This window comes from Phoenix dactylifera, unplaced genomic scaffold (assembly GCF_009389715.1).
Source record: "Phoenix dactylifera cultivar Barhee BC4 unplaced genomic scaffold, palm_55x_up_171113_PBpolish2nd_filt_p 000007F, whole genome shotgun sequence".
Lineage (NCBI taxonomy): Eukaryota > Viridiplantae > Streptophyta > Magnoliopsida > Arecales > Arecaceae > Phoenix > Phoenix dactylifera.
In genome coordinates, this window is record NW_024067666.1 from 4,514,894 (window position 1) to 4,538,840 (window position 23,947).

At 37.5% G+C, this 23,947-nt stretch overlaps 2 protein-coding genes across 2 annotated transcripts; one reads left to right on the top strand and one right to left on the bottom strand.

Moving 5' to 3' along the window:
• Positions 1–3,753: 3,753 nt before the first annotated feature.
• Positions 3,754–12,714, top strand: LOC103704564. Its single transcript, XM_008787916.3, has 3 exons — positions 3,754–3,979; positions 9,101–9,465; positions 9,560–12,714. Exons 1-3 carry the CDS (start codon positions 3,772–3,774, stop codon positions 12,548–12,550), a joined length of 3,564 nt encoding a protein of 1,187 aa, XP_008786138.2. The 5' UTR covers positions 3,754–3,771; the 3' UTR covers positions 12,551–12,714.
• Positions 12,715–13,961: 1,247 nt separating this feature from the next.
• LOC103704565 (sulfite reductase [ferredoxin], chloroplastic-like) lies at positions 13,962–21,135 on the bottom strand. The gene is made up of 8 exons (XM_008787917.3): positions 20,650–21,135; positions 17,419–18,198; positions 17,026–17,322; positions 16,367–16,564; positions 15,897–16,031; positions 15,671–15,787; positions 15,171–15,329; positions 13,962–14,437 (listed from the first exon to the last, which is right to left on the bottom strand). The coding sequence occupies exons 1-8, from the start codon at positions 20,821–20,823 to the stop codon at positions 14,384–14,386; spliced, it is 1,914 nt and encodes a 637-aa protein (XP_008786139.3). The 5' UTR covers positions 20,824–21,135; the 3' UTR covers positions 13,962–14,383.
• Between the last annotated feature and the right edge of the window lie 2,812 nt (positions 21,136–23,947).

A 23,947-nucleotide genomic window follows, 5' to 3' on the forward strand; every position in this document is an offset into this window, starting at 1 on the left:
GTGTTCCGCCAGAACCGGTTAGAAAATGAAGACGGTGAGATGTCTCTCTGAAAGACGGGCGAGTCGGTGTAATTTTAAATTTTTAATTGAGCTGTTAACCGATTCCAAAGGTATATTATCGTTGCAGCTGACGTGGCGGCCGTGTGTTTAACGAGATAGAAGATGGGCTCAGGTCCCTCCGCTTGCGCTTGTGGTTGGTGTCGTCGCGTTAGGAGGCAACCATCACCTAGTAAACATAACCAAAACCACCAAGATGGTAGGCTGGTGGTAAGAAGGCTTAGACTTCATCCAAATTGTCCAAGTTCGAAACGTACGGGCATCGATTAAATCAGGAGACTACATGCTCCTAGCCCGGATGACTCTGTATGGATATGTTTTTCTTCCATCAGTATTGAGGTGGCGCTGGAATGACGTACTCACACGTGGAAGGCCCAGTGAGGTTTTTCATGGATTGGAGAGGGTACGCGAAAATTTGCGATCCGTATTGAATATTTTCTGGTGGAAGGGGAGCCCAGTGAAGACTGTTATGTTGGTGGGGTTCTGCCCCTCCTCCTCTCCTCCTATTTTTTACCAAAAAAAAAAAACATAAGCAAAGGCCCAATGTAGCCGTTTGTGCCCCATAGAATATGAAAAACCAATACATGTGAGGTGGCCATCAAAGTGTAGCTTTTTTCTCTCTTGGAAAAAGCAAAAACGGCTAGATTGTGATTTGTAGCTTGGTAACTTTAATTTAAATAAAAAGAGGGGGTTACCTTTACCCAGTCATTGAAGTGAGAATTGAACTCAGGTCATTAGGAACCATAGTTCATTGATTTTACTAACTATATTAGCCGGCATCCACGATCATCAAGAATACTTGAATGATGAATGTCTTCAAAGAATAATGATATGACAATTGGCAATCCTAGAAGATAATCACTAAGAAATAAGATTAGTGCTTAAGTAATAGCAGTTAGGGTGAGGGGCTATGTGCATGAGTCTTGGACTTCCATATTGCTGAAATTTTATTTGGGTTAACCTCATTCTACGTCAGAGTTGTATCATTTTCTATTTTTTAAGCAAAATTTTACTATTTTTTAATAAAAAGGGTGAGATGCACATTTGACATTTACAATTTACAATTATGTGAGGAAGCGATTAAGTGTGTGCTGTTAGGATGATGCCATAGTCTAATGTAAAGAACTACAAAGAGGAAGGGGGGTGTCTACAATTCAAATAAGGATATTAAGCTTAAGGCGTAGAAGTAAAGAACAAACTATCTATTTAAGACCTAATTGATTTTCCCTCGTAAGAGTATCTAAGTTAACAAAATATCTTTTTTTTTAACTATAGGTAATAACCTTTGTTTAAGCAAAATTCTATCCTTTACTAGTAGGTTTTTCTTTTTTTTTTTGGATATAACAACACCATCTTGATCAACATAACAAACATATAATCAACTATTTTGTTTTCTCCATTTCTTTTGAGAGAGTTGGACTAGTCTAAGTTAGTGATAACTTTTAAAGTTTAAAAGATCCAACTTTCCTAGCACATAGATAGGATATACTATATTGGTGACATCACTAAGACCAATCTTTGTATGGCAGAAGGAATTTAATTCGAGATAAAATACTCTAGACAAATTTTAATTTAATTTGAGGTAAGACGCATCCCGTGATTGTTCTCTATAGAAATAATAGTTGATAGACTTTAGGTAACTTCTCACTAATTGAATAGAAAATTTGTCCTCTTGCATCTTGAATTATTATTATTGTAGATTTTTTTTACCAAGCTTGATGTATACTTTTCAACCTTATCTTTCATGTGATTTTTAATAAATAAGCAAAGTTTATAGCATAGTTTGAAGTCCATATCAACATCAAGGGCCATATCTAGATTGGCGGCAATTACCAATTGATTTGAGAATCCATAAAAGAGAAAAAGATAGAAACTGACTAAAAAAATTAAGATATAAATCACATCAAGCCTTTGCATATGCTTTTATTCAGCTTGTCTACAAAAGATAATCGTAGAATATATTGGTCAAAATTTCTTGCTAAAATAAAAGGGAAAAATTTGAGATTCCAAAAAAAGACAATTTCGTGTTGTTTTGTGACACATTCTTAGGATTATAGAATGTTAAGTTCTTGTAAAGAAGGTTGAGTTGTTAATTAATAGTCTAGGCCTTTTAGTTTCTGTCCGGTACGGAGGACTTGGATAAAGGCGGCAGGCCACCCACCCGGCGGTCCAACTTTCTTAATTAATTCGCGCAGGAGCGGTAAGTTACGTCCAGGACACCGCATACTACTCACAGAACATTCATGGAGCTCATCAAATCCACGGTCGCCAACACTTTGATGGTGCCTGGATCTGGAGACTACGTATTCATCCACGCATCGCACTTTTTCTATGGAAGGTAGCATGGGGTTGCCTACCCACTAGGAGTGTTCTGATGCGACGGGGAGTACGGATAGCTGCAGATTGTGTTGTCTGTCCGGAGGTGGAGGAGTCTATCTATCATGTGCTAGTCGAGTGCCCGCGGGCTGTTCAGATTTGGAGGTCTGCAGGGATCGCCGATGACTCGGGACAGAGATGGTCGTCCATAGCCGAGCTCATCCGTTTCCTAGAGTTCCCAGGGGCAGGACCCGGGGTGGAGGAGAGAGGGACTCGTGTTGCATATCTGGCTTACCACTCCTGGTTAGACAGGAATGTACGAGTCTTTGAGGGTCGCAGCTCGTCCCCGGGGGCGGTGGTGGCCAGGGCCTTTCTGCATGCAGAGGAGTTTCTTAGCACTGCTGTTAGGTCACCTTCCAGGTTGGCTAGGGACATCTGGGGTACCCCGACCGCTCTTGGAGCGTCCATCTGTTTCGTATCTTGGGTACCCCCACCCCCTGGCTTCCTGAAGGTGAATTTTGATGGTAGTTTGGCAGCTGACGGTAGTGGTGGAGGTGCAGGCTTCGTCATCCGTGATCATGATGCCAGGTTAGTGGCACTGGGGGGGCAGCGGATCTTCGATGCATCGGTGGTATGTGCGGAGCTCCGAGCCGCATGGAAGGGCATATCTTATGCGAGACGGATATTGCATGCCGACTAGGTCATTCTTGAGGGCGACTCAGCCACTGTGATTGATTGGATTAGGGGTCGAGGTCGTGCAGGTGAGGGCAGACCGCTACTCATGGATATTCGCGGACTTTTGCAGGCGTGTGGAACCCATCAGGCTACCCACGTCTACAGGGAAGCGAATTGTGCAGCCGATTGGGTCGCTTCCTATGCGGCTCACCATTCTGGTGGCTTTACTGTGCGGGAGCCCGACACTGTGCCGGAGTCTCTTTTAGATTTACTTGCTTCTGATTTTGTAGGCCGTATTCATACCCGTAGGGTATGAGCCGCCGTTGCACCTAAAAAAAAAAAAAAAAAAAAAAACAGCCATCTCGAATCTGACACGTCAATTTCTGTACCTTCGCGAGACAACCTATCGCCAGCTGGAAAGGCAATCTCGATAATTCCGTAAATTTAGATAAATTAAACACAAAGAGGAACCTATAGAAAATTCTCGTCGGCACTAAATTTAAACTAACATCGGCAACCATTCACCGACATCTGTTCAAGCGAAAAATATTTAGGCACTAGTACTTATCTAGATTTATATTTACGTCTCTGACTTTTTTTTAAAATATATGTTTCGGAAATAGCCCTGTCGGTCGCATAAATTGCGATACTACCCTTCCTAGCGCCGGAATAAAAGCGGAGGGGATCCAAGTTCTAAGAAGGCCTAAACCAAGGAAAGACCCGATGGATTTGGAAGCGATGGAAGCAGCGATGGTTGGGGAAGAGAGCAGCGGGAGCTGGAGCTCGTCGACGAACTGGGTCGCTGCCGAGGGATTCCTCCGAGACTCCATCTCCTTTGAGACCTCCGATGATGACGCCCCCGCCTTGACCTCGAGCGGCCTTCTCCTCGTCCGGCCGCCCTCCGATTACCCCCCTCCCTGCGAGGTCACCAGTAAGTCCAACATCTCTCCTTTTATTCGATCCTCTTTGAATTTATACGGGATAATAATGTCGTTGATGAGATCGAAAGTTTCTTTCCGTTAATTGATGAGAATTCGTTAATTTTTTTGCGTGGATTCTTGATCTTGGATAAAGAAGTTATTGATGAAGAAAGTTTCTAGGTTGTGTGGAAAAATCCCTAATTACTGGAGGTATTTGGGGACTTTTTTGACTTGGAGTGATGGATTGATGTGTTTATTTGTTAGATTACTGGATTTTGAACTGCCTGCTAAGTAGATTGGACCTTTTTGTGCATCAGGAAAAAAAAAGGATCTGTTTTATGTGGATTTGGATCACAATTTAAGGAAACTTGGCTATTTGTTATTTTGGTTGCTGTCTGTCTGATTTTAATGGTTCGAGACATAGTTGGTAGATCCTGATATACCCAAGAAAACGAGAAAACTTTGTTAGGGCAATTTGGCTGGAGTCCTGTTGCAACGTTACTTTCTTCTCTTTTCCTACAACATCGTGAGGGGACGTGCCTTTTAAAAGCAAGGAGACTTGGAAATTTTCTTGATAATGATATTTTATAGAAACATTGTTTTATAAAAAAAAAATACAGTATTATACTGCTTCGTATTGCATAATGGCTGCTCTACTGTTTATTGTTTCTTGTTCTGAAGTTTCAACAAGGTTGGGAATCCTTGAGGCCAATAAGCAATTCAGTTTGTTAGGTTTTATTTATTTATTTTTAAAAAGGTTAAGGAAAAGTTAATATAAATGAGTTTCTATGAGAATATCTTTTTGATTTCTTTTCAAGAAACCTTTTTTGGAGACCGATAGGTCATATAACCAGGTAAATGTTTTTTTTAAAAAAAAAAAAAATCCCTGGCTCGTTACATAAAATATTTTTAACAGAAAATCAGGTTTTTTGGTTCTCCATATTAAAGTTGCGCCCAAATACGATGCACCAACCCAAATTTATGAATGTAAAATAGGATACATATGCAAGTTGTAAAATGTCTCATTTAAGTAACTAATTTGAAGTTTCAACCCAACTCTACACTGTTTCAGATCAAATTATCTATCCCATTTGATTGTCCATTTGGCGTGACCATGGGTTGCATATGTAATTAGTATCTAAGTTGATTGAAATGTAGTCATCATGCATTTCAAATGCTATAGCTTGGGATCAGTGGTATGGGATTTCACTTTAGAATAGCATGTTAGCATGTTCTATGCACATGACTACATGAGGACTATATTTATGGCTGTGTAGTTATGTGAGTTTTTTTCCTTTTCCTTTTCCCTTTCTTTAATTGGTTGAGAAGTTGGCTAGAAATTAATTACACTATTATCAATGAATGCTTGGAAAACTTCCCATTGATGACAAATAGATGTGTTTTTTCATTTAATTTGATATATATCTCCCTTCTGGTGTGAACAAAAACATATTAATAAAAGAAAGAGGCGTCCTTTTCCACCCGCATGTCTGTATCTAATAAACTTCAAATAAAGAGTCATGGAAATATTCAGGATTCTTATAGACACGATGAGAATGGAAAAAGAAGGGCGCTTTATGTATCTCTCCACATATAGATTTCTCTCAAAGCTTTCCCATCTCACTTGTGGGGCAATATGAGATGGTTAATTGAATGGTCAAAGGTTGTTTGAGAATTCCCATCAGATATAGTAGGAGATGGTCTATTATGTTATCTGCAATAATATGTTTCAAGCTCAAATCCTATTTATGTATGCATACATGCATGAAAATGAAAATGAAAATGATTAGAGCTGTCATAATGAATGGAATAGTTTTTCTGAGGTTACATCTAATGCATTCCTTACACAGTAGTATTTGTTTCCTTATATATGGTTTTAAAAAATGAGGTTGTAGCTCTTCATTTTTCTTCCGAAGTTAGTACAGTGCTTTGGGGATGCTATCGATGGACACAATCTCACTATTAGGATGTTGAGGTGGTGGTCAACCATACTATTTGATGGAAATATTTAAAACTTTTAGTTCTCTTGGCTTCATACTTTTTCTCACAACTGAGTTTGTAACTGGTAGGAATTGTTGGTATTAAAACTACTATGGAAATTATATATAAAATCAGTTGGAGATATTTATGGATTTTTATGCATTGAATAGCATTCATGTGCCACTTGGGCAAGGTTTGAGATGTACGCTTATGAATCAGAAGTATGAGGTGTTTGTGACAGAATGATTTATTTTTTATAAGTCGATGCAAAGCACAATCAGTTCATACATAGGATGGCTTATTAATGAGTTTTAAGTATTTTGAGTTTTCGGAGCTGTACATGGAGTTTTGTTTCCAGAATCAAGAGTGTGTGTGAGAGCAGGAGTGGCTTTGGGTGCAGGAAAGTAGATAATTCAGAAATATTTTTAGAAAAATAGCATGTAAGAAGCAGGTGCATTAGCGAGATTTGGGAAGATACTGTAGTGGGTGTGTCGCCCAAGGTAGAAGATTCTGACTGCCAAGGTAATGAGATGAACTATTGGAGGTATTGGCACAAGGGAGATGATTATAATGATATTTGACAAGCAACTCTTACTGCCTTTGTATTTACCTGCACTCTAGAATGTACATGGAATTGGTGATTAGAAGTATGGTAGTGCACAGAAACTTAAATTTGGGTTCAACTTCTTAGTGTGCTAAGTTATTAGATTGACGATGAAGAGAGTCTGTGGTGGTTAAAGTAACTCTTTTGCAGACTTTGTAACAGTCAAACAAATCATACATCATCTAGTACACAAGAAACTAGCTTATCGAATATAGTTGTAGCCAACTATGTTGGCCAGCTTCAGTTTCATACTCACCAAAGGTCAAAACTCAAAATGAGTTAAGATGAGATTTTACCAAATAATTTCTTAAGATATCCAATTCTTTGGCATCGCCACACCTTTTAGGACCTTTTAACCTGATCTTTTAATATATCTATTTCAAGGCAGTAAGACCTCTTGCACAAATAGACAAAGCATCTCAAATGGTTTTTCTTGTCTCTGTCCTTTACTAAAACCAATCTAATATGTAAATGTTCAGTGTACTCGCTGGACTGCATCATACCAAGGAAAGTTGATGTTGGATTCAGCAAAGCTTATTGAGTTTCAGCCACAGAAAATTCAGTAGTTTGATTTTAAGTTATGGAGTTCTGGCTGAAAGTTAATGAAAAAATTCTAACAAGTCAGAAGGATAAATTATTTGAAAAAAATAGAATGTGGAAATATTTAAAGAAAATAAGAAATATATGTATTACACATTAATTAATATTTGTTGTTTTGCCCAGAATATTGGGCTGTATAGTTCTGGTTGTTTCGTTGAAACTATGGACTGCCATACCACCCTGAACTGCTTGGTTTGGGGCATACTATAGTATATGGGGTTGGAACTAGTACGAAGATCGCATTTGGGTCAGTATAGGTCTTATACCGACCCGTACTGTGGCATATGGAGATGAACCGAGGTGCGTACTATGTTGACTTGTGCTGTACTGAACCAGTAGCATGCCGGTATGATACATAGTATTAAGATTGCAGACCTTAGTTGAAACTATTGAAAATATTTAAAAAAATTTAGACAATATTAAATTGCTTGTTTTATACCATTTAGTGTAACATGTCGTTTAACTGTGTTGCAATAATCTAACACATGGTGCAATTCTTGTCTATTTATGAGCATGAAGAAAATTTTAAAAACATTTTTATGAAAATTTACAAACACTTACCTAAATTTTGAACATTGACAAGATTTGCCTAATATGATTAATATATAAAATTCAGGGAAGGGCTACCCGTAAATATACTTAGAACTTGTTGAGTTCAGAATTTGCCACCTTACAAACAAGATTCTAGCACAAATCTTGAAATTTCTAGCTGAAGTCTGGCAAATCCACTATGTAGAAGGCCCAATGTCTGTTTGAATATCTTCTATTCGCTCTCAAAAATGTTATAGAAACCTCTAATATCTCCAATCTTATGATAAACTACCTTGACGAATTTCCTGCAACCAAGAATCCAAATACTTCTGGTTTCCTCAAAAGTTGCAATATGCAAGTTTACTTTCTGGAATTTAATTATATGAATGGAGGACCAAAAGATTACACAAATTACCTATATACGCGTTCTGCAGGTTAGTCTCCAGAGACAGTTGTATTTGGCATAATACAAACATTATGGTTTCAATTCCAGAGTTCACTTGAAATTTAATATTTTAAATTGTAGTTCTACTGTACATCCACCTAAATTCCTTGTGATTTCTGCTTTTCTTGCGCTAATGTTCATTCTACCTCCAAAACAGCAAAGATGGTCTTACTGCTGCTATCCATTTTTTACTTTTTAATTTGTTTTAGTCTCAATTAACCTTAGCATTTGCATAACAGCCTAAGAGGTAGTCCTTGCTTTTTCCACCATAATGCTTAATCACAGTACATAATAAAGTACAGGAATCATATGCGGCTAAGTAGGTAGTTTCATGTTTTAAATTTTAGCTGCAAATCATTCATTTCCCACTTAAGTTGTACCCAGTGCAATGTTTTCACCCTAATGAATTTTCACCTAATCTCCATGACTTCTTTTTCTTGGTGCAAGCATGTCCCTTTTTTGGCAGCATTTTGCTGTAATGCATGTGTAGTGGTGTTGCTGATGTGGCTTTTATGAAAGGCCATATCATGATAGGCTAGTTTTAAAGTTCAGACTTAAGGCAATGGTTTGTACATATCAATGACATAAAGCACAAACTGTTTGTGAAGTTTGTGAAATATTGAATGATTCATGAACAATCTGATTATTCAGGCATAAAGAATCATTAAGCCAGAGAAAAAACGCAAGAATTATCTTAGATTTTTTCATTAGCTTGGAAAACATATTAGGGTTATTGAATGACTTACTTGCAAAACATAGTTGATTTTTAATATATGAGGAATCTGTAGTATATGGTGCTTTGAAAAATAAATTAATGCAGATGATTACATTCATCATGGCTGCACAAATTGCTTTTAAAAAATTCTTAGCTGTCTAGACCAGTAATGTGCAGCTGATTCGAAGCATCTGTATCAAAGAGTGTCAATCTCTTCTAGTTGTTGGATAGTTTATCTCATAATTGCTGTACTGCAGTCTTGTTCAGGGAAAAGCATGAAATTCACAGGGTCTATGTACGAAGTACAGCCCGAGTGTATGAGATATACTATGCTGCTGATCGGCAGAATAAAAGTAAGGAGTATCTGTGTACAGTACGTTGTGGTCCTGCTGCTGCTGCTAGTGAAGTGATGCCACCAAGTAGTTCTGAGGGAGCTATTACCAAAAGCCAAAATGGTAATGATGGAACTATGGAAAAGCATGAGAAGATGGCTAGAAGTGATAGTAATAATAGCGTTGAAGATGGTTGGGTAGAAGTTAAGGTTCCTGATTCTCCTCAGCAGAATGACCAAGCAAATGCTCTGTCAAAGAAGGTTGATGGAAATTCTAGTGCAAATTTTCAGGTTATTTTGCATTTCCCGTTGAACTATGATGCTTCTTTCTCTTATACATATGGAAAAATTTGTTTTGCAATTGCTTACTGAAAATAACTTGCAGATCCATTATGAGGCAACGGCTGAGATTTCAGATGCTAGTCCTTGTGCAGCCCTTACACTTCGTTTGCTCTCACTGCAAACTAAGACATGTGTTCATGTAGAGGAAATTTACATATATGCTGATCCTGTCGATTCCCCCAATCCTGATCCTCATGTGAGTATGGAGGGAAACTTGAGTGGAAATCCTCTACTTGCCATGCTTGTTCCTGGTCTTCTGCAATTATCTAAATCAGGTACTAGCAGGATACAGAATAAGTATTTTTCCGTTGACTCGGGGGTGCGAGAACATCAGCATTGTGTGGATAAAGCAGCTGAACAAAGCAGGTTGGACATGTGTGGAACAGGGCTGCGACAAGCAAATTGTGGTATGATGCAACAAAATTTCGGGCTATTGCAGGAAGAAACCAAGGTAAAACCTGAAAATATACAGTTGGAATCTGGCCAGAATGTAATCGATCAAATAGATCAAACTTTGGGGCCATTGCAGGAACAAACTGAGGTAAAACCAGAAAATGTACAGTTGGGATCTAACCAGAGGGTAACAGATCAAGCAGATCAAGAGTTGGGGCCAGTGCAGACACAAACTGAGGTAGAACCAGAATATGTGCAGTTGAGATCTGGCCAGAAGGTAACAAATGAGGTAGAACCAGAAAACATACATCTGGGATCGAACCACAAAGTAACAGACATGGATCAGGTGCCAAACTCTGTGGTTGAAGAAAATAATCCAGCCTCTAGTCATGTTGAGAAGGTATTGGATGAGCTAGTCTCAAGAATGGGAAGAATAGAAGCTTTCTGTTCAAGATTTGAGGAAAACATGATGAAACCCCTCAGCTGCATTGAGATGAGACTCCAGCGACTAGAGCAGCGATTTGATTCATTTGCTGTGGGAATGCAGTATTCTGAAAGAAACCCTTGTTCAAGGATATCGGCCCCAGAATTTTCATTTGACGAATCGGACTCAGAGAACAAAGGCTACAATATTTCATTCACAGTAGGGGAGGTTACTGTGTCTAATGACACATCATTTCCAGCTAATGATGTTGCAGCTTCTGTGCCCGAGTCCAAGATGTGTCCAGGTCTGGCAGTCAAGGCACCTGAATTCTGTAATGAGGATGACTTCTCATTATCAGCCACGGATGGTGCAACTTCTGTGCCTGAATCTAATATGCATCCAGGACTGGTGGTTAAGGCACCTGAATTCCCCAATGAAGATGAGGAGTTTCCCAACACTGACAATACTTCAGATTCAAGTGTGAAAGATTGCCCCAATGACAATACACCTCAATCTGTTGATGCCGCATTAGCTTCAGCACTGGCAGCATTCCTCACATCAACTACTGTCAAATCTCCCAAACGTAGCCCAAATGTGACCGAAAAACCTCATTGGTCTTCTAATGGTATTAACAATGACTCAGATTCGTCTCCTGTTGGCGTATCTTCTGAGGGATCTGATAAATTATTCAGCAAAATTGACTTAGAGACAAATGGCTGCGGCACATTGGATGTAATGAAGACAACCAATAGTGACGACTCACTGTCATCAGCTGATGTTGTGGGAGCTCCTGATACATCTTTAGATGAATCTTATTTGGAAGATAAGGGTTGTGATACATCAGATGCAGCAAGGCATATTGCTGCTTTTGGTGGCTCATCATTGTTTGCTGATAACATGAACTCTTCTGTGTCTGTGCCCCAGATTTCAGGTTTGATATTTACAGCACCTGAATTTCCAAATGAGGAAGATGATTTTATTGACTGTGATAATACTTTAGATTCAGGTGTAGAAAATTGCTTTAAAGATCACGAGGCAGCATTTCTTTCCTCGACAAACGTAAAATCTCCTGAGCACAATTCAACATTGTTAGGGGCAGCCTTGGAGCTTTTCAATGGTGATAACAATGAGTTGGCCGGGTGCGATCATACCATCGCTAATGCACCCGATCCCATCATAACACCGGATAACAATGAGTTGGCCTCCACTTATGTTGAAATTCCCTGTGAAGTTGGCAGAGGGGGTACTACAAACCATGGAAACAACTCAGAAAGCAAGGTTGATTTGAACCAAATCCTTTACTACTTGCTTCCTGATGGTCGGTTGGAACATGGTGAGCATGCTAAGCTAAGGCATCAGAATGGTTCCACCGAGCCAACTGTTGGAGGATCAACTGCTGACTGCATGCCTCTCAAAGATGGCATGGAACAGAAGGATCATGGTGTAAAATGGGACAGATCAAGTTCCACAGAGGCAACTGCAATGGAGGAAGGATATTTCGCACAGAAGGTACCTCATTGTATGGGCTTTCAGTCAAATGGAGGCATCAGCAGCAAATGGCATGATGTAAGCTGGGTAGATGATGGTGATGCTGAGGAAGCTGCACATGGTAGTCCTTGCTTGAACCAACTGAGCAGAGAGTGGACTGAAGACTGCAGCACAGATTCGAGCTTTGATGAAAATTTTGTTAGAAGTAAAGTTCAGATTTATTGGTCAGATGATAGCAGCACAGATTCCTTTGGAAGATCTTTCACAGTTAGGCAACAAAGTGGACAAGCTGCTAAAAACGACGAGGGTTTCCAAGCCTTAGTTGATGATTTCTCCGTAGGTATTGGCCTAAATTCTGCAGATTCTAAATCATCGGCAGAGCTTAAACGGGCTTTTGACTCGAAACTGGATTATGAAGATCGTATTATGGATTTTAAGTTTGTCCTAGCAAGAGATTGGGGAACTAGACTTCCACTTGAACTCTTGCTGGGTGAAACATCTGATGCTGAGGTGCAAGTTTCAACTGTCAGGGATGATGGCAAATGCATTGCAGATGGACAACAACATGATTTATTTTCATCCCAGACGGAGGATAAAAGTTCTACAGCAGTTAATCAGCTTCTAGTGGAGGTGGAAGATCTTAGGGTACGAAGTGAGACATGTCTGTGGGATGCTGATCTGCAAGGTCGTGAAAGCAGCAACGAGCAGCCATTCTCCAGCCTTATTTAAGTACACGAACTATTGTACAGTATATAAAATAAAAATGGAACTATTTGCATGATGTTTGGTTTTCTTTTCTTTTCTTATGGTTCTTTTATTTTGTACGCTGATGTCAATGATTGCAAGTAAACTAAGGAATGGAGTTCATGGTTGGTAAACTTACTGGGAAATCATCTGAATTCAGGGCATGAGGGAGCTCAGGTTTGATAACATTTTACCCTTCAAGGTACTGTGGCAATCTGCGAAAATAGACCATCTATTCTATCCAACTGTCCGCTTCCATGTTTTTTTTATTTGTTCCTGGTGAGGTTGCCACCAGAACTACATATATCTGCGGATGAAATATGCATTGTAGTAGATCATGAATGACAATGACACTCGTCATTCGTCAAAGTTAGCTTTCTTACAATCTTGAGCCTTGAACTAGGCTTGTTTCATAACCGAACCGAGCTTGAACTGGCTCATTTAATTTTGATCTAAATTCAATTTGTTAAAGAAATTTGTTTAAGAAATTTGATAGGACATTGAGGTTCACCGATGATTTCTTATATATATGTTGAGCTAGTTTCTACCGGTGGATCTCAACATTATACTCAGATTGCATCCTTTTCATGTAAATTATGTTGACTTTATATAATTATAAATATAATAATATTTTTTATTTATAAATAATAAGTACAATAATATATATTATTTATTTAATATATATATATATATATATATATATATATATATATATATATATATATATATATATTAAAACAGAGACTGCTTGTGCGAAACTCTCCATCCATCGTCAAGATGTCCATATCAGTAACGAAGGACTCTTTCATTAATAAAAAAACTTATTAACTTATTAAATTATATTAAATAAAAAGTTTTTCATTAGTATTATTAAATTAATACAGCAATTAATAACATTATTAATAACAATAAGAAGCATCCAAGGTCTGCCGGAAAATGAAAATTTTTCAGAAGTACAAATGTTTTTATCTTAGAAAGTTGCATAAATATTATGCCCTACCAAATTCGAGGTCGGAATCCAGAGACTCCAGACTAATCAATGGCCGGTGAAAACTCAGTCACAAATAATCTACTTTTTTTTAATTCTGATTAGAACCAATCAATTGCTAGGAGCCTATTTTGATACCGACTACAAAAATTACCAGCATTCAGAATAAGCAAACATATGCTGGTTGAAATCAGAGCAACAAAATAAACCAAATGCTAGGGTGTTTGAGTTAATGGATTCTGGAGGATTCTTGAGTGTCATTGAGTGTAGAAAAGCAAAGGTCCTGAACAAAGATTTAGAGAGATGATTGAATAAGATAACATCTGCATCATGATTTACTCATTAGGGTAGAGAATCCACTCAATCTAGCTGTACATGGCAGTCACTAGCAAAGCTAAGCACAACACATTCAACTTAAGAATAGAAGTTTTATGACATAAGAACAGACTCGAAGAATCTTTCACTGGTAAGAACACACTGCATGACCCATTTCACCCTATAACATAGAACTTCATTGTTTACATAATTGGCAACCTCAAGGTTATTTTCTTGCCGGAACAAAACCACGTTCACAGTATTATATGAAGTAGACAGGATCCAAAACTCGTTTCTGTGACTGTCAAAAAGGACGCAGACATGGGCACAATCTGTCATTTTTAACTATCAAAAAGAGTTCACAGAATTTATTCAGCTTTGTCATTTTTCTCAGCAGCAACATTGTTACGAATAACTTCCAAGGCCAACTGGCGAGGAGTCTTGTTCTGCAGATGACCAATCTCATCCATTGCTTCATGTCTGTCTGCAAACCTTTTGAGATTGAACCCTGATGGTCACTCCCTAATACCTTCCCATTTATCTACCATTTCCTGCAATTTTTCAAAGCCCTGCAAAGTAGCAAAGAAAGAAGAATCACATATGCCGCAACAGTGATTTACTCTCTCTCTCTCTCTTTTTCCTATATATCTTTTGTGTGTGGATGCCCGTGCATGCTTTGGTGAGGGGTGGCTGTTCCCCAATATTTGTGAACATCCTGGCCTTCACGAAGGTGGGATTTGAACCCAGGTTTCCGGTACAACCACCAAGAGACTCATCCAGCGGGATGAGCTGGCACCTCCACTTCAACAGTTTGAAAATTGAAGAACTAGATTGCAATGTTCAAAGCAGTGCAAGAATACCAACTGCTTCTGTTCTCCCATGCTATATGCCTTGCATTAAAAGGGTATTATTCTGTCTAAAATGATTATACTAATACTAATCTATTTAAGAATGCATAAACCATTATGTTCACTAATAAATTCATGATTAGAGATAAACAATAGGGTTTGTATATGAGTCTGTACAAGAAGCAAGGATAACCTAAATATGCTTGTAGCTGCAACATAGGTAATGGCATCTTTGGATAATAAGCCTGACCAGAGATGGCCAAGAAGCATGATATTGTCTGTCTGGTTCAAGAACCAATCGCGTGCAATTTGTATCTTTAGACCTATAATTTATTTATGTCTTCCACTAAAAATAACATTATCAATCAGAATACCGCATCTCAAGCAGCAGATTCAACAAGTAGCTGGTAAGAATTAAAGATTTTAGTAGATAAGATATAGATATGATACTCACTGTTCTGCCTGTGAATACACCAAATGGTTCACTTTCCAGGCGTTTTACTTTCCAATTGTAGAACAGCGGCTCCAAAACCTTCTCTAGATCTTGGATCTTCACTTTATTCATAAAGCACTTGGCTAGAGTAGTCTGGTTAGGCGTCCCCCCAAGCCAAATCTGTTTGTCACAAGCAGTAAACCAGAGCTTATTATTCATTTAATGTTTCAACCGTCAATTGAAAGTTACAGCTTCAAGCTTCACATTAACTCATTGTGATATCCAGTGTGCTTTCATGGCTGTCAAGTACAGCAAAAACATCTGCTAAGGAGTGATTTTCTCAATTTTGATGCAGGATATGGAAGGTTCCACCCATGTCCAACACAGTTTGATCCCTCAACAACTGTCAGCGTTGAGGTCATAACCAAAATAACATTTTAAAATGTATTGAAAAAGCAAAAGAAAAAAAAGAAAACTAATCCTCCAAAATATACTGTTAACAAAGTAGGCATTTTAAATACCTGGTAACTGTTGGGGCCATCACCAACAAATCCCAGCTCAGCCATGTAAGGTCTGGCGCACCCATTAGGACATCCAGTTACTCTTATCACCACTGACTCATCGTGCTTAATACCCACCTAAGAAAGATTTTAATCTTCAGAAATCAGAACCAAAAAAATCTGCATCTAACACTATATCTGCAATGTATTGTAACATGGTACAGAGAAAGACTGACTAAAGATATACCTTATCAAAGACAGCTCTAACCCGTTTAAGGATGCTGGGGATTCCTCTTTCGGCTTCTGTTATTGCTAGCGGACAGAGTGGTAGAGCAGGACATGCCATTGCAGTTATATTGAGAGGATCAACATACGTAGGATCCTGTAAATATGGCAAGGCAGAACCAGAACAAGTTTTTTCAGGTCACAGAAATTTAATCCAGAAATCCTTGTTATTAGCCTCTTTGTATTTCAATATAACTGCCTACTTCATAACATGATTCTAGTTTCATCTGATATGTTTGAACCTTCTGTGTACTATAATGATAGTTCAATAAATTGTGATGCAATGTCAATATTTCAAAAAATCTACAAGACTTCCAAAGCAGCTAATTTCCTCCAAGCCTCAAGTTGGTTGGTTTTATGAAACATTATATAATAGTGACATAAAATGGAATATTTTGGTATCCAAAAAGTGCAAAGGGGAAAAAGTTTTACCAGCAGACCAGCTTCGGTGAGAGCCATTGTGATGGCCTCCTTCCACGAGTGGTCAATGTCACACAAGATTATATTCTGATTTGGAGTAAGGCGCACATTCAAGTTATAGTTCTCAATTATCTCTCTTAAAGTTTTCTTCACGATGCCTCCAATACGACCGTTATCAACATGCAGTCCACAAAACATGGCACCATCACCCTGCAAGTAAATGTGTAAAAACACAATAATAGTGAAAAAGACAACTAGGAACATAATGCACTCCATATGTCTAAATACTTAATGATATGATTTTGAGTAAACTATGACTAATAGACTATCATTGAACAACACTGCATAATATAATTGGAAAAGGTGAAAATTCACATATGTGAACAAAAACTTAATGAACTATCCATTTAGAAGTAGACCATTAATGGAGCATGGCCCATTATTTTATACTTAGTAGTTACTATTTCTGGGTTTTAGTGTGTATTACAGCTATGCTGTTATACTTGACATTTTTAATAGCTCAACATTTTCAAAATTTCTTTTCTAGCTTCAGCAAACTGGAATTTCGGATATCTGATATGCTGACCTGTGAAATTTAGGGACATACTATTTTGTAATGGACTTTAGGTCAACATAGTAATTGGATATACTTGATATATATAAAAACAAACCTGTTCGTGCCACCCAACATAGCTTTTGAACTCCCACTCTGGTAGCTCTCGGAAGGTCTCAAACTTCTTCCCATAATACTGCTCGACAACACTCCGGAACTTTTCAATTCCCCATTCATTAACCAAGTATTTCATTCTACTATACTTGCGATCATCTCTCCTTCCATTTTCTCTCTGTGTAACAACAATTGCTTTTACAGCATATAATATATCTTCCTTTGGGACGTAACCCAGTGGTTGACCCAGACAAGGGAAGGTGGTCTCCACCCTGAGTGTTCTTCCCATGCCACCTCCTACCTACAAAAATAAAGATTTATCAATCAGCAATAAGAACTCAAGTAGAAGTGCTAGAAAGCTAAAGAAAGGATCATTGCTTTTAATATTGTAACTTACATATATATTGAATCCTTGAGGTTCTCCATCACTGTCAGAAACTACTACCACACCAATGTCATTGGTTAGAATATCAACTGAGTTATCTCTAGGCACAGTGACAGCAATCTTGAACTTTCGTGGCAAGAACTGAGTGCCATATATAGGCTCTGGAGAATCAAGAAAGTTGGTTCCATGAGAATTATCATTACGGGCTTTAACTACTTCAGGAGGTTCAGCTGACATGATTTTCTCTCCATCTACCCATAAATCATAATAAGCACCAGACTGGGGTGTCAGAAGTGAAGCAATGTTCTCTGCAGTCTCCTGAGCAAAAACATATTCTTTTGTGGTATACGGTGCTGCAGGTGCAAGCACATTTCTGTTCAGATCACCACAAGCACCAAGAGTTGAGCCCATATTTCTGATGACGGTACTTATTACAGTTTTGAGGTTCTTCTTAAGGATGCCATGCAGCTGGAATGTTTGTCGGGTGGTCAGACGCAGAGTGCCAATGCCAAACTCATCTGCAAGTTTGTCCATAGCCAAATAAAGCCTGTTTGATACTTTGCCACAAGGGTTCTTAGTTCGAAGCATAAATTGGTAAGATCTTTGACCACGTTCATCTCGATTAGTCTGTTGATAGCTTCCGTGAAACTTAATCAGTTGTGTGGCAGCCTCATTTATATTTGGAGCCTCTGTTCGCAGCTCCTCGTTCAAGGGATATCTAAGAAAGTTGCTTTGCTCCTTGAATACTTCAACCTTGCTCCGTTTAACTTCAGAAGCATCTGTCTTTACAGGCTGTATAAAGATGTAAGTTAAGTACCCACAAATATATGATCACATCTCACTATATTAGAGCTACAATCTAACAAATACTAACAAAAGTCTAGATAACCTGTTCCCAGTAATTGACTATAGATGTGTCTAGTCTAGTGGGAATGGAAATAAAAACTAAATATGTATATCAGAAATGCTATGAGAATTTATTACTAAGGAATCTCAAGTTTAGCAACTCGATTTAACATAGAATAACAGTGTAGAAGCAAAAGAATGGACAGATAATGATATCATCTTTTCAGTTTGTACTTTTAGATATAAAAAACAAAAGCTTCAATAAACAACTACAACTGAGCTTTGTCGATACAGTTTGTCAATTTATATATATGTCATCATAGAACACGTGCAGCTAAAAAAATCAATGCAATTTCCATAAACAGTAAAGCTGCTGAAAGAATCCAAAACAGGGCAATTGGCTTAATACAAAGACAAAGACGTTCTCACAATATCCTTTACATGCTTTCAAATAATAATATGATGCCATAACAACAACAAAGAATAAACAGGGAAAAATAAGATTCCTTGCAGATGCTAACAAACACTGACTATATGAGTTTCTTTAACACTTGTAAATGATACAACTTATTTCCCCATTAACAATATCTAATACCGCTAAAAGGGGTTACTTTATCACAAATTATGTGCTTTGAAGTATAGGCAATAATTTATATTAAAAAGCATCTCAATCAACAATGATTCCTTATGCGATACTATTTTGATTGATGAGTAAGCTCGGTTTGAATGCTTGATCTCAAAATTGTGCATATTTCAGCCAACTTGAAGTATGGACCTAAATTCTAGCACACTACAATAAATTTCAACAAGCTTTATACATAACCTGTTATATTATATTAATAAGCCTCAGAACTCATAATTATAATTGTAAGTGAAAAGAAAAATTACACAAAAGAGCAATGCTAAGTAACAATTTTTGGGGGGAAAACCCTCGAGAATGTACTCTTTCAGAAAGAAACATCATGCTCTGATGGGTAGGTTCCATCAGGCGCATGCTCCTTCCCCAGAACGAGATTTTTCTAGGTTGTAATATTCCTTACAAAATTGGCATCTCACAAGTATTGATAATTTAACCATCTGTATGACACCATTAAAGACAGCAAATATACGTAACAAGTAATCCACCATAATCTGGAGGCATATAATTTTAAAAAAGCAAGAGAGGAAGACCATGGGCAAGTGTTTACATGCTGCAAGTTTATGAAAAAATAAACTCAGCATTCAGCCATGGAAAATATCTCCAAGTTACACAGAAGAGAGGAACAGGATGGAGCTGATTGGAAGGCTAAAATTACCTTCCTGTGGTTGGGGTCTAGCATTGGTCTATTAAAGCAGATCATGCAGCAGATTACAGTCAAAAAAAGTTGGGCTTATTCTCATGGATGTGGATTTGAACTTCCTTAGAAACAGGTACATAAGCTGGAATTACTTTAATGACTGATGCCAAGAAGGTGCAAATCCTACCATTTATCTGTTCTGATCTCATTTCCTCATCAAGATCTGTTTCCTTCAGGACACACTAGCTCAAGTAATAACTACTTTAAAGAGCATGAGAACTTATACTAGCTAACTCGATATCTTTAATGTCAAGTCAGGAATAAGAAATCCATGGTCATGCAATTAAATGAAAAAGAAAAAAAAATAGAACTGATTCAATACAAAGACCATGGTCATGCAATAAAAAGATAAGTGATGATGAATATACAGGCTCAGTAGTATGAAATCATATCAATGCTAGTTGGAAGATGCAAGTGAAAAAAGGAGGTGGGGGTCGAATAGCTAAAAGGGCAAGTGCTCCACAAACAAAAGCTTAGCATACGGTGGGGAAAAAAAGCAACTTGGCTCGCGATTGGAGAACAACATTCGGACTGGATTCCGATATGGCTAATCTAACACCACTCTGATATCAAAAGCCAACCAATCTTCAATTTTTCATGAATTACACTAATTCCCTAAAGAAAATCTTCAATCACTCATCGAATTATATCTCGAGACAAGAGTCTATACCGGGAATAAACCACATGAATCGACCCAAAATGAAAACTTCCAGCACAATAAGGGTACGTTTGGTTCGCGACTGGAATCGGAATCAGAATCGAAATGAATTGAATGGGAATCGAATGGCTATAATCCCCGATACATTTGGTTCTTGACTGGAATCGGAAATGAAATCGAAATGGGATTTGAATACTAGGGAGTGTCAGGATTGGATACTGGGGGATTGGGGCATTTCCATTCCGCTCCGGAATCGGAATGGGAATGGGACCCTCCGAAACCAAACGGGGGGAATGGGAGTCGCTCATTCTCATTCCCGAGCCCAACTCCCCCCAACCAAACATGCCCTAAACCTACAAGGACATAAAACCCAAGCAAATTTCGCCAGAATGCAGCACTCACCGAAGACACGGCCCTTATAACGCCCGGAGAGCTCGAAGAAGGCGTCAACGGTTGTGCCCGCAGTGATCTACCAAGGGCAATCGATCCGGAACGCCTCAGACCATGAAATCCATGCCTCAGGACCACCGGATCCTTCACGGAACCGGCCATCCCCGTCGCCGCCGACGCTGCCATGCCAAGAACTCCACAACCAAGAAAGAAAGCAATAAGAAGAGCCGCGAAAAAGCGAGGGCTTTGAGACCAGTTGAAGAACAACGAGAAATAGCGAGCAGGAGAGATCGACGGATTTAAAGGGAAGGGGAAGAAGTGTTGGATTTCTCCTCCGCTGCCACGACGGCGCTGATGGAGGAGGCGGCGAGTGGCGGCCACGCGGGAGCTGGTCGAACGAGGGTTCCCCGAAGACAAACCTCCCAAAACCTGATATTGTCACTCCGAGTTGGCCTTTGGCGCGGTCTCCTCAGTCCTCTCACTTCTGGGTCCCAAGGTGACTTAAAAGAGGAGTGGTGCTATCATATCTAATGGCGCTTGATAGACTGTTTTCAGTGGAAATTTTTTATTTGTATGTGGGTTCATCGAACCTGGACGTCTCAATCTTCGGCGGCGTCACACGATTTCCTTTATTTTCCTTAGGCTGGGATACATCAAATTATAAGATAATCGATTTCTAAAAATTATTTATCTAAAATATATATAAAAAAACAATTTATCATACTTTGTTAGTGAAAAAATTATTTTAAAAAATAATATCGAAAAAATATTACCATATTTAATTGGAGATAATCATATACGTAAATATTGCTAAATTTTAAACAATACTTTTGAATAAATAATTCAAGTAATAATTTTTTTTCCAGTTCATTTATTGGTCATTTATGCTCTACTTACATAAATGCTGTCGATATTAGCTATTTCGAATGCCAAAATATATTTATACAAGTTAATAAATACTTTTAAATTAATTATACATATATTAGAAAATATTTTGTTTATTATAAAGAAATTTTAGTATATTTTGATATATAAATAAATATATTAATTATTGATAAATCCCATATTAGATTTATTGATAATCAATAAGCATTTACTAATTATTTATTAATAATTAAAAGTTATTAATAAATATATTAATATATTAAATAAAAATTATTTTTGATATATTAATCCATTTATTATGTATTAATGCAATATTAATATAATATATTAATGTAATTAATATTTATTAGATAATATATTAATATAATATAAGTAAGGACATTGCTGTCAACAAATGATAATCTTAAATTATCTCTACTTGATAGTCCAGCATGGAAAAATAAATATAATCCTCTTTAATGGTATTTGTTTTACTTTTTCTTATTCAATGCCGGATTTATTTTGCTATGCTAGATTACCCCCAACCAAATAGGCCCTAAGTGTAGAATAGGTCCCACTTGAGGCATCTAATTGGAATTGGGGATAAATTATCAAATGGAAGGAGGGAATAATGACTTTGATCTGATAAATAAATTTCAATTTTTAGCTGGTTTTTTTGTATGTTGTTTTAAATAAAATTTTTACTGTTTATTATGCTTTATTTGAAAATCGAATATATAGAAAGTGAATTGGGTGACGGAATTTTTGTGTGATGGATAAATAAAAAATTATTATATTTATATTTTTTTTGGTACATATATTTATACTTTGATTGTAGAGATATAAAATCTAATATGACTAGAGTTGATTATGGACCGCGACTTGGGCTTAAACCTATATTTATCATCAGTCAGACTTCGGATTTGTCTTATTTAAAATTTCATAGTGTCCGTATCTAAGGTCGGCCCATGGATAGCTTTAAATATGACCTATAACTCATGGTCTAACTTTAGTGGATTATGAACCAAATCATCTGACGTATTTTGTATTTTTTATTGAAGATAGGTAAGAATTATTGATTGAAATCTAAAAAAAGAGGAGACTTGAATCCAAATAAATGGTATCCAACCCTTAGCAAGTTTCCAAGCAACATGGCACCCTTGAGTATTCTTTTATATTTGATGCTTCGCTTTCTTAATTAGTGTGGATGTTACCTAACATCTGCGAAGTCCAACTCTATACAAACAATATCGAACAAACTTAACAATATAGCACCATCGCCTTCATTCATGCCTAGAACATACTCCTTACGCTCAGAATTCACCAAGAGTTCATTCCTACACTGAAAAGATTTTAGAAAGAAATAGCACCATCGCCTTCATTCATGCCTGGACCATATACTCCTTAAGCTCAGAATTCAGCAAGAGTTGTGGAACATCAAACATGTACAGATTTTAAACAAAAGGTCTTGTTATAAACGACACAAGCATGAATTAGGACATGCCACCATTCTGAATCTTCTGTAAATAATACATTTTGTGGGTGCATGTACTTCTACTGTATTGGATATCAATGCAACAGAGAAACTTGCAAAAAAATGGCAGCCATAAACTCCAAGATAGCTGTCAAATCACTAACAGCGGGAAGCTCGAATGGGGATGGAGAAAAGCAACCAATTTTGCCGAATGCAAGGAAATCCACCAACATGAAGTTCAGAATTTATGCCAATAAAGATACAACAATCTAACCCTAAACCCCATATTTAGATTTGAGATTTTAGATGCAGAAAATCATATAAATGAAAATCACCTGCATGTAATGTTAACCTAAAATCAAGATTTGCGCTCTATCAAGTGGGGCTTAACATGAAAAGGGATACAATTTAGGCCTACTTTCCCTCAACATTAGACTCCATGTGAGAAAGAAATAAAGATGAAAAAAAAAACATCTCTAAGTGTGCGCATCTTTCATTTGCTATGTTTTTGCTTTAGCATCCAGATAAATAGTTCGATATCAAACCTCGAGAAGAATAGTCCAATTGATTTGATGGTCATAAATATCTTCCGGCAAATAAGATTAAGCAATAATTTATCAATTAAACTTTATGAGAACAAAAAAGAAGAGAATAAAGTAGATGACTAGCGGAGTTGATAAGCACTGCATGACAAACGACACAAATAACAAAGAAAATCCTATGCTTGTCCTTGTTGTAACATGGTTGGTACTATGATACAAAAACAACCTAAAATGCCGGACGTGGTTTTGCTGACAGGGGTTATATCAGTACAAAAAAATAGTTTAGATTCGCCATGTACTTGGCAAATAAAAGCACACTATCAGCACAACAATTAACAAAATTCATTGAAAATTCCAAAGGAGCATATTTGAATAATAAGATTAGAGCATCTACTTAGAAAAACATATTGCTAGCAGTTCTGTGAAATAG

Coding starts and splice junctions, on each gene's coding strand:
- LOC103704564 (XM_008787916.3), top strand. CDS start 3,772: ATGGATTTGGAAGCGATGGAAGCAGCGATGGTTGGGGAAGAGAGCAGC. Junction 3,980..9,100: donor CCCTCCCTGCGAGGTCACCA/GTAAGTCCAACA, acceptor GCTGTACTGCAG/TCTTGTTCAGGGAAAAGCAT. Junction 9,466..9,559: donor ATTCTAGTGCAAATTTTCAG/GTTATTTTGCAT, acceptor AATAACTTGCAG/ATCCATTATGAGGCAACGGC.
- LOC103704565 (XM_008787917.3), bottom strand. CDS start 20,823: ATGGCAGCGTCGGCGGCGACGGGGATGGCCGGTTCCGTGAAGGATCCG. Junction 17,323..17,418: donor CTCAAGGATTCAATATATAT/GTAAGTTACAAT, acceptor TTATTTTTGTAG/GTAGGAGGTGGCATGGGAAG. Junction 14,438..15,170: donor GTGTATTCACAGGCAGAACA/GTGAGTATCATA, acceptor GCTACTTTGCAG/GGCTTTGAAAAATTGCAGGA.